This window comes from Macaca mulatta, chromosome 5 (genome assembly GCF_049350105.2).
Source record: "Macaca mulatta isolate MMU2019108-1 chromosome 5, T2T-MMU8v2.0, whole genome shotgun sequence".
NCBI lineage: Eukaryota > Metazoa > Chordata > Mammalia > Primates > Cercopithecidae > Macaca > Macaca mulatta.
In genome coordinates this window covers 57,856,256-57,867,721 of record NC_133410.1, presented here as the reverse complement: position 1 = coordinate 57,867,721, position 11,466 = coordinate 57,856,256, and the positions used below count along the sequence as shown (strand labels likewise).

The following is an 11,466-nucleotide window of genomic DNA, read 5'->3' as shown; positions in this document are numbered from 1 at the left end:
TATTGCCCAGGCTGGAGTGCAGTGGTGTGATCTCGGCTCACTACAAACTCCGCCTCCTGGGTTCAAGAGATTCTCCTGGCTCAGCATCTCAAGTAGCTGGGATTACAGGCGTCCACCACCATACCCGGCTAATTTTTGTATTTTTAGTAGGGACATAGTTTCACCATGTTGGCGAGGCTAGTCTCGAATTCCTGACCTAAGGTGATCCACCCTCCTCGGCCTCCCAAAGTACTGGGATTACAGGCGTGAGCCACCTCGCCCAGCTGGTAAAACATTTTTTTAAAAGCTCAAAATTTAGTTAACATTTACCTGCCAAATATTTTTTGCAAACATTATCTCATTTAATTATCAAAACAAGCCAACAGGTAGGTTCCCCTAACCCTTGCTTTACTGATGAGGAGCGTGAGGCTTGGAGAGGTGAAGCCATGTGCCCGAGGTCACTCTGTTGGTGTGTCTCTGCAGTGGCCTCCAAGTCAGAAGGTCTGAATCCACAATCCACCTTCACACCTAAGTTTCCTCACCTTTGAGTTCCCAATGTCTGGGAGACAAACCTGTCTTAGGAAAATCTTAGTAAGGCTGGGACAATCTTAACGGTTAGCACAGCTGTCTGTGGGTAAAACACGGTACATGTGTACATGAATAGTAGAAACGAAATGAAAGGGCCAGGCATGGTGGCTTATGCTTGCAATCCCAGCACTTTGAGGGGGCTGAGGCAGGTGGATCACTTGAGGTCAGAAGTTTGAGACCAGCCTGGCCAACATGGTGAAACCCTGTCTCTACTAAAAATACAAAAATTAGTCCGGTGTGGTGGTGGGCACCTGTAATCCCAGCTACTTGGGAGGCTGAGACAGAATTGCTTGAACCCAGGAGGCAGAGGTTGCAGTGAGCCAAGATTGTGCCATTGCACTCTAGCCTGAGCAACAAGAGCAAAACTTCGTCTCAAAAAAAGAAAAAAACAACTAAATGAATAGTAGAAATTAAACACAATTTTTTAAAACCAATTTTAGGACAAAGAAAGACAACTTTTATAATCAATCACTTGTTTTTAAGGATGACACTTAAAGAAATTACAAAATTTCTTGCCAGGCATGGTGGTTCATGCCTGTCATCCCAGCACTTTGGCTAGCGAATCATCTGAGGTCACTTGGTTCTAATGAATAGAATCAGAATTGGTGGTGGCTGACTTCCAAAACTAGGTCACAAAAGACACTGTGGGTTTCTCCTTGCTCTCCTGAATTGCTCACTATAGGAAGCCCACTGTCACGTCCTGAGGAAGCCCTATGAAAATGTCCCTTTGTGGTTGGACAAATATCAGCACTTGGAGAGTCTGAGGTAGGAGGACTGCTTGAGCCCAGGAGTTGGAGACCAGCCTGGACAACAGTGGGACCCCATCTCTACAAAAAAATAAATAAATAAATTAGCTGGGCATGGTGGCACATATCTGTAGTCCCAGCTACTTGGGAGGCTGAAGTAGGAGGATTACTTGAGCCCAGGAGTTTGAGGCTGCAGTGACCTATGATCATGCCACTGTACTCCAGCCTGAGTGACAAAGTGAAATCCTGTCTCCAAAAAAGGAGTAGATAAAGCTGAAAAAAAGAAAAAACAGTTCCTCAGTTCCTTTGTTGAGGAACTGAGATCTTCTACCAAGAGCCAGAGAGGAACTGAGGCTTGTTGTCAAGTCGTCTGAGTGAGCCATGGTGGGAGTGGATTTTCCTGCCCCAGCTAAGCCACCCCCAAATTCCTACCCATAGAAACTGTGAAGTCAGCTGGGCATGGTGGCTCACATCTGTAATCCCAGCACTTTGGGAGGCTGAGGCGGGCAGATCACTGGAGGTCAGGAGTTCGAGACCAGCCTGGCCAACGTGGTGAAACTCTGTCTCTACTAAAAATATAAAAATTAGCTGGGTGTGGTGGCGGGCGCCTGTAATCCCAGCTGCTCGAGAGGCTGAGGCAGGAGAATTGCTTGAACTCAGGAGATGGGAGGTTGCAGTGAGCCAAGATCGCACCACTGTACTCCAGCCTGGGTGACAGAGTGAGACTCTGTCCCAAAAAAACAAAACCCAAACAAACAAAAAAAAGAAACTGTGAAATAATTTTTATTGCTTTATGCCACTAAGTTTTGAGGTAATTTGGTATGTGGCAAATAGATCATTAATATAGATTTGTTTGGGAACATAAGTGTAGTGCTACCATAACACATGCCTAAAAATGTATTGCTTTGGAACTGGTAGTAGGGGGAAACTGTAATAATTTTGAGCAGAATGTTAGTAAGAGCCTAAAGTTCTTAACAGACTATTAGTAGAAGTCTGATAGTCCCTCGAGAAACAAACCATCCTGAGAAAAAAAGTCTGATGGTCTTGAAGGAGATGCCAGCAGTAGCCATTGCCACTTCAGAAGTGAGAATGTTATTGGAAACTGGAAGTAAGAGGTTCCTTTGTTATGTAGTGCCAGAATGTTAAACATGATCACCTAGAGTAATGAAGAACACAGAAAAATGTACCTAAGGAACTAGGTACTCTAGCTAGGTCTCCAAGCAAAATGTCGAAGTTGCTACCTGGCTTCTTGCTGCTTATAGTAAAATATGAGAGGAAAGATAGAAGCTTGAGCAAGGACTGTTAAAAAGGATCCAGAAATGGTTTTGAAAATCCTAGGCCCAAAGTATACATGGGAACTTAGTTTATCATCGATGTGGCATTGTTTATATGTGGAGATAGCTGCAACATAGGTAATTGATAAAGAATTAATAGCTAGAACATATAAAGATCTCCTATGTTTTTATTACTAAAAAAAAGGGAAACAAAAGGCTATAAAAAGAGGAAAACCCAAATGAACATCAAAATGTGAAGTTACTTCAACCTCTCTAGTAATCAATGAAATGCAAATTAAACCATGATACCATTTCATAAAGACTGTCTGAAGTTTCAAAGTCTAACATCTTGTTGACATGGATGTAGTAAAATACAAACTTACATGAGTTACTGATGAGAATATAGTGTAATTCAGTATTGCCTAGTAAAGCTGAAGAATTGCAGACCCTGCAAACCCAGTGATTTCATTTTCAGTTTTCTGAATTTCTTTTTACTTTTTTTTTTTGAGACAAAATCTTGCTATCGCCCAGGCTGGAGTGCCATGGCGCGATCTCGGCTCACTCAACCTCTGCCTCCCAAGTTCAAGCAATTCTCCAGCCTCAGCCTCCTGAGAAGCTGGGATTACAGGTGTGCACTGCCACACCTGGCTAATTTTTTTGCATTTTTAGTAGAGACAGGGTTTCACCATGTTGGCCAGGCTGGTCTCAAACTCCTGACCTCAAGTGACCGACCCATCTGCCTCGGCCTCCCAAAGTGCTGCGATTACATGTGTGAGCCACTGCGCCCAGCCCATTTTCAGTTTTCTATCTAAACTTTGTTTAAAGAAAAAACTCTAAGACCATGAACCCTAGAAGACATGTTCAAAGATGCTTACTGCAGCAAGGTTTTAATTAAATTAATTAATTAGTTAATTTTTTTGAGAGTGAGTCTCACTCTGTCACCCAGGCTGGAGTGCAGTGGCACGATCTCAGCTCACTGCAACCTCCCCCTCCTGCCTTCAAGTGATTCTCCTGCCTCAGCCTCCCAAGTATCTGGGATGTGCTATAGGCATGCGCCACCATGCCTGGTTAATTTTTGTATTTCTTAGTAGAGACAGGGTTTCACCATGTTGGCCAGGCTGATCTCAAACTCTTGACCTCAGGTGATCTGCCTCCCTCAGCATCCCAAAGTGTTGAGATATAGGCGTGAGCCACTGCACCCAGCCTGCAAGGTTTTTAAATAGCAAAAAAGTGGAAAACAACCTGTTTTTTGGTGGAATGATAAATTGTGGATGTATGAATAAACAATGGAAACTATACAATTGAAATGAATCTTCATCTATCAAGAATCTAATGTTACATAGCAAAATAATTTATACAATGATACTGCTTATGTAAAAATTTATATACACACACAAATACACATGTGAAAGGAAAAATAACTACAGGAATGATAGGCATCAACTTCTAGATAAGGATTATCCCTGAGAAGGGGGTGGGAAATGGCTGAGTGGGACATAGTTATATTCTTAATGTTCATCAACTTCTAGATAAGGGTTATCCCTGAGAAGAGGGGGGGAAATGGCTGAGACATAGTTATACTCTTAATATTCTAGTTTTTTTTTTTTTAAAAAAAGCAAAATATTAACACTGAATAAAACTGGGAGATGAACATGTTTCATTATTTTCTATATTTTCTGTATGTTTTTTAAAAATCACAAAATGATAAAATATTTAAAAGATTTAAGTATCCTTAAAACAAGATGTTCTGTTGAACACCATTTATTCTTAGTTTCCATGTAATTCTTTTCAACTTCCCCTTTTGTAACATTTCCCAGAATTAGGCTTTCCATTTTGTTCTTAATTTTCTTTTCCTCTTTGGCCAAATTTCTTTTAAAAACATCTCTGATAGTAACTTAGATATTAGGAATATCAAGTATACCAAAATTGGATCTTACTAAGATGGAACTAGAAGTATTTGAGATATTAAAAAATTCTTAGTAGAAATGTTTGATAAGCAACATTACAAAATATTTAAAATGTAAAGGAGTTCATGGCCATGAGGAGCTGTAAAAAAATTTTTTTAAATGTAAAGGAAAAAATCCAATCAGTTATATTCCCATACCCCAAACCTAGCAACTACTTTCATATGCATATTTTATTTATGAAATTGTAGTTATATGAAGCACCATTATTTTACATACCTTGAAGAAAAATTCACTGCCATTTAAATTATGATACAATGCTTTCTTACCAGAATTTAAAAATGTATATGTATTGAAAGAGTTTTCTTAAGTTTTTTGTCAAAATTATTTGAAAATCATGTATCTACTCTTGTACGTTTTTAAAAAGTGAAATAAATTAAAGTATTGCTTAAGCTTCTTTGCATTCAGTATTAGATTCTCCCGAATCACTGTTTGACTACAGATCCCCATGTTTTCCCACACCATACCACTTTTCTGTGCCATTAAGAATCTTGGCTGATGCGGTGGCTCGCGCCTGTAATCCCAGCACTTTGGGAGGCCAAGGAGGGTGGATCACTAGAGGTCAGGAGTTCGAGACTAGCCTGGCCAACATGGTGAAACCCTGTCTCTACTAAAAATACAAAAAACTAGCTGGGCGTGGTGGTGTGTGCCTGTAATCTCAGCTACTTGGGAGACTGAGGCATGAGAATCACTTGAACCTGGGAGGCGGAGGTTGCAGTGACCTGAGATCGTGTCACTGCACTCCAGCCTGGGTGACAGAGTGAGACTCCGTATCAAAAAAAAAAAAAAAAAAAAAGAGAATCCTACTGCTGGCCAGACACGGTGGCTCCCACCTGTAATCTCTGCACTTTGGGAAGCCAAGGTGGGAGGATCACTTGAGGTCAGAAGTTTGAGACCAGCCTGGGCAACATAGCGAGACCCTGCCTCTATTAAAAATAAATTTTTAGAAATGATTAAGAGCCAGGCATACCGGCCTGGGCCTGTGGAGGATCTCGAGCCTAAGAGTTCAATGCTGCAGTGGGTTCTGACTGTACCACTGCACTCTGGCCTAGGTGACAGAGCAAAACCCTGTCTCTAAAAGAAAAAAATAAAAGTCTTAGTGATGCTGCATTTCTTAAAAGTTCTCCACTCACAAAGGAGGTTTCAAGGTGTTTGTAATGTTTCTTAATCTAAGTGCTGGTTACAGGAATGTATTCAGCTTGTGAAAATTTACTGAGTTTAAGTACACTTGATGGTACTTGTACTCATCTTTATATGTCGATAAAGAGTTTGGAATTTTTTTAAAATTCCAGTTTTTTTTTTCTGGAATTTTCGTAGAGACTACTAATTCCCATTCTGCAAGTTTTGATGTTAGTCCCTGCTTCATGTTAGCAGATGTCAACTGAAAATATCAGACCAGGTTTGTGAATGTGCAGGCAATGACAACTACATCAAGACTGTTGTTGTCTGGCTGCAAACATTTTTAAACATATCTCAATTTTAGAGATTAAAAGTGTAAAGAAATTGTCTTAAAACCATTTGATCATTTTATTTATTTAGAGACAGGGTCTCACGCTGTCACCCAGGCTAAACTACAGTGGCTTGAACTTTACTCAATGCAGCCTTCACCTCCAGGGCTCAAGCGATCCTCCTGCTTCAGCCTCCTGAGTAGCTGGTATGGCAAGCATGCACCATCACACCTGGCTAATTTTTACAAGGTCTCACCATTTTGCACAGGCTTCTTTATCATTTTATACTCTGCTTTTGAAAATAATAGTGGCCAGGCACAGTGGCTCATGCCTACAATCCCAGCACTTTGGGAGGCTGAGAAGGGTGGATCACTTGAGGTGAGGAGTTTGAGACCAGCCTGGTCAACATGGTGAAACCCTGTCTCTACTAAAAATGCAAAAATTAGCTGGGTGTGGTGGCGGGCCCCTGTAATCCCAGCTACTCAGGAGGCTGAGGCAGGAGAATTGCTTGAACCCAGGAGGCAGAGGGTGCAGTGAGCTGAGACTGCGCCAGTACTCTCCAGCCTGGGCTAGAAAAGAACAAGGTGATCTGCCCGCCTTGGCAGAAAAGAACAGCAACAGCCTGTTTTGAAAAGAACAAAAAACACTGTAAACACTGGAAATGTTTACAATGGGAAATGCTTATTATAATAATGGCTGCATAATACTCTCATGTGGATAAATGATAGTTTTATTCAACCATCTTCACACTGGGATTGGACTGACAAAACATGAAAGCAGAATCTGCAGAAGGAAATAAGTTTACTACATAAGAAATGGTCTATACAAATATAAGCTTATGCTATTTAAGGAGTACAGAATTAGCTGTGCTCTCTGCTCTTATTTGCATTTGTAAACACGTGCAGACCAAAGACTCTGCTAGGACTGGAAAGGTTATTTCTAGAGCCATGACCTTGTAAGAGACAAAGCTACAAGTCATTGTCCTACCTTCTTATTAATATTTAAGATCTTTTAAAAAATCTCATAAAGTACATTTCAAAAGAACATAAGCAATTCATGAAAGACTATCACTTGGTAGAACTATATTATCTATATACAGTTTTAAAAGGTGTTATCTAAAATAGCTTAAAGAACAGAATATTCTGAGTAAACATTCTAGTTAAAATGGAGTTGCAATGCAAGTCTATATAGAGTGCATTTTCAAAGGACTAGACTATGAAGAAATAACATTTATATTAACCATGGTCACTTGCTGAGATCACATAGCTAATATATCACCATTCTGGATTTATATACCACTTTTATACATTATGAGCCTGGACAAAGTTAAGTTCATCCCTGAATGGCTTCATTCTCTATGTTGACAAAATTTGAGACTAAATAGCTCACGTTCAGACACTGATGACTTCTTCAAAGTAGAAGTCACCTTGCAAGCTCACCTACGCTCTGCTGACGCATTCACCCTTCTGAGAATCTCATCTTCAAACAGGTAGCAAACAAAATATTCTCAAGAGAAGATTTGGAAAATAATAAAAGGAATCAGATAGAAATAAGATACTATGGGATTAAAGAAATAAAAGTTCAGAACACGCGTTTATAAACCACATACTACATCTTTCTGTCTTGCATGTAAGAAAGGCTAGTTAAGAGGGTGAGTGCACAGTAGAAGAACAGAAGTCACAACACAGAATGGACTTTGGCCTCTTGGTATCTAAGTTGAGTGGGAAAATCTAGAGGAAGGATGAAACTTCCAGGCACCATCACAATTCACACAATAAAGCTGTGAAAACTTGCTGCTATTTCGAATTTTTTTCACTTTCTGGATCCACACACACGAGGAGACACCCAGTTCAAAAATGCAAAAAGAAGAAGGAGCAGTTTCAGGTCTAAAACATACAAATTTGCATCAAATACTTCCCGAGAAACACTGAAGTTGCTGGGGCTTGACTCTGGTGGCTTGACTAATCTCTCAACAGCAATCTGGGGCATTTTAGGGACAGTCTTTAAGTCTCATTGAAATAAAACTGAAGTTGAATGCAGAAAGTGAACAGAAGAAACTGGAAAGGAAATAAAAACACCGGTTTTAGAAATCGCTTTCTAGGCCGGGCGCAGTGGCTCACACCTGTAATCCCAGCACTTTGGGAGGCCGAGGCGGGTGGATCACCTCAGGTTGGAAGAAATCCTGTCTCTACTAAAACAAAAATACAAAATTAGCTGGGCATGGCGGTGCATGCCTATAATCCCGCTGCTCGGGAGGCTGAGGCAGGAGAATCGCTTGAACCCGGGAGGCGGAGGTTGCGGTGAGCCGAGATTGTGCCATTGCACTCCAGCCTTGGCAACAAGAGTAGAAACTCCGTCTCGGAAAAAAAAAAAAAAAAAACGAAATTGCTTTCGGAGTGCAGAAAATTGCCCTTTACTCTAACTCGAGGTAACATCTACCACAACATTATCTAAGAAATCTGAAACAAAAGGCACCAAACTATTTCCAAATGCAAAAATTTGCATGCAAACAGACTGTCCCCTGAAATGGATGCAGCATGCCTGTGGAACGTAGAACACCACACACCACTCCACACACAATGGTACCTATTTGGCATTAGAAACCTTTTATTGAGACAAGGTAAACAGTGGGCTGAAAATACTACAGGCTGAAGGAAGGCTGAGGAAACCAGTATGAAGGCAGCTGAAATGATGAACTAAATACATTCCAAAGGTACTATTTATACTTAAGGCAGTTTTAAAAGTGAGGTCTTAACCAAAAAGCCTTTACACAGCATTCAAAAACAAAGAGGGGGTCACTTAAATCTTTTGGATTGACTAAAAGAGCTAAATTATGTACCAAAGTCTGTACAGCAGGGGCCTGTTTTCACAGGAAAGCCTATGTACAAGTAAGAACCTCTTACTCTTGTAACATTGTCCTGTTTTGTTTTATTTTATAAGAATATATAACTCCTATCTCCACAGAGTTCGTCCATAAGGCCTCAGTGACCTCATAAAAATATGGAGCTACCTCTACTAGAAACTATTTACACTGCACTGTAAATACACATATGTGTGTCCACCCCCACAGCTAAGCTGTCAATGCCTTAAATGAAGGGGTTACAGCTCATTCGTTTTATATCTACGGTGACAATTAATAGGCACTCGATACTTTTTTTTTGCATGAATGATAAATGAAATGATTTTACATTACCACCACTATTTACATTAACATTCCCACCATTAGCCGTCTCCAAAGTAAAAACACCAAATTGCTGCCACATATTCAGCAGTTTTCACAATACAGTGAGTCTGGACTTTTTAATGTAAACAAACATGCTTGATTTACCAATTTTCAGAGTAATAACACAAACTTAGCATTCTTCTTGGAATGGAAAACTTGCTGGGAAGTTACTTCATTCTTTTCCTCTTTTTCAGAAGTGCATCTCTTAGTGCCAACTGTAAAATAAAAAAGTATTGAAACATTATAACTCTTGGGAACCCCATTACACAAATTTGGTTACATGAAAGTTTACTAAAAAGGAATCACCAAGTCAATACACCATCCTGAAAAACTATAAATGAAAAAAAATTCCAAAACAGATCAAATCTATATATACTGAGGATGGGGCATATTACTGCTAGGAAATATGCAAAGCTCTTGACTGCTGTTCCCAACTCATGGAGGCATAAACTCAAAACAGGAGCAGCTACCGAATGCAGAGACTACAGTATCCCTGTCTTCAGGGATAATAAATAATACTTATTTGGTCTATATGGCTCTTAATATTTTGGAGTTGTGGATGGGATACATTGTCTAAATTAAAAGTAACAGGAAGACAGATTTTTCTTCATAATCAATCACCTTTTCCAATTCCACATATATTCCACTAAAGATGGCATATGGCATGTATGGATCATTCAAAGACTTTAAAATGGCATTCAGCACTTGTGCAGATTTATGATAACTCTATCAATATACAATCTGAAACAAAGAAAAGTGTTACCTTATTTACTGATTTTCAAATGGGTTTGTTTTATGCAATAAACAAAGAAAATGTTCTAAGTAAATGCTAACACTAACCCTTTATAATGGTTCAAACATGAAGATAATAACTCAGAAATTGAAGCCCTGACAACTGTAGCTTATGGCAAAATATTCTAGTTAATACAGGTTCTAATTTTTAACTTAATTATTTTGTGTTGGAAGTATGTAAACTGAACATGAAGAATGAAAGCAGTGAACTGTATGAGACTCAATCTAGGCTTTCATCCCCTGGAGTTCGTCTCTAACCAAAGAGGTTGGGTTCTTCAAGATCCCCAGGGTAGAACTAGAAGGTGAAGAATTTAAGATCTAGAGAAAAAGAAGACTGAAGGATCAGTGTCTGAAGCGAACCTACAAAAGTCCTTATAAAGTTTTACATTTCCCAAAAGAACACAAATATAATATTAAAGATGATCAAAAATAAACCAAAATTAAAGTTAACCAAGACGAATGTATACATCTTAAGTTTGTGATGGATACTATTCCATTAATTCCCAAGCACTATTCTTTGTCCTAGAAACTTTTAAAAATCTCTAGCTTTTATTTAATTTTTATTTTAAAATTCTAGCTTAAATTTTAACAAGATAAACCTAAAACAGTTTTGGGGTAGAAGTTACCTAGCTCTACATACAAATGTTCAAACTTTTTGGATTTTATGATTTCCAGTTGACTCCTTGCCTTTAGCTCACACCTGGGTCTTGGTATGCCTTTGCAGAAAAGCAGAATAGCTGGGATACTTAAGGCAGAACAAAAATCTGTAAGTTCATTTCAACTTAATTTGGCTAAGGAGGTATTTTCCAGATTCATCTAATTGTGTCTTATTTTTCTCATCTGCAAAATTGGTTTAATCACAGTAACTGCAGATACTATTGTACACTGATTAAACAAGTTAATAAATGGAAAACCCTGGAACAGTGAAGTCTCATGCTAAGAACTAAATGTGTTAGCTAATGTTGGTTATGGGAATTTATGCCCACTCATTAAACTTTGTGGCAAAGCACAGTCTACTCTCACACATATTTCAGTTCCTTCCCCTTCAAATGCCACCAATTGAAGAAAAGGAAAGGTATACCCCCCTTTTCTTCTTTTATCTTTCTACAGGCTTTATTGCAAGATCCTCCTCTCCTTCCCTATCCTATGCTTTACTTCCCTCTTCTAGTCTCCTCCCAGTCACCTCTTCATATTCTAACAATTTACAGTAAGACCTCACGTACACTTTCAAGCCATGTAAGATCCCTTTATTTAAGACACTGAAATATCACCAAGGGATAGAGGGCGAGGTGTGAAGTGTGATGCTCCTTTCTCACAGGGCCCTTGGGGTCACGGGCAGCTTTGGGGATGCTCTGTAACTGTTCTGTCCAATAGGGTAGCCACTAACTGCATGTGACTACTGAGCATTTGAAATTGGCTAGTCCAAATTGAGATGTGCTGCAGCGTAAAAGA

The 11,466-nt window shown here is 39.4% G+C and overlaps 1 protein-coding gene across 4 annotated transcripts in view; it reads right to left on the bottom strand.

Annotated features, from left to right (window-relative positions):
* Positions 1-8,584: 8,584 nt before the first annotated feature.
* The window catches only part of SDAD1 (SDA1 domain containing 1), a 37,918-nt gene continuing 35,036 nt past the window's right edge, over positions 8,585-11,466 (bottom strand). For all 4 annotated transcript variants that reach the window (XM_078003477.1, XM_078003476.1, XM_001099139.4 and 1 more), the window contains one exon: positions 8,585-9,437. In XM_078003477.1, the coding sequence (XP_077859603.1) occupies positions 9,390-9,437 (48 nt within the window). In that variant the 3' untranslated portion in view covers positions 8,585-9,389. The remainder of the gene's footprint in view (positions 9,438-11,466) is intronic.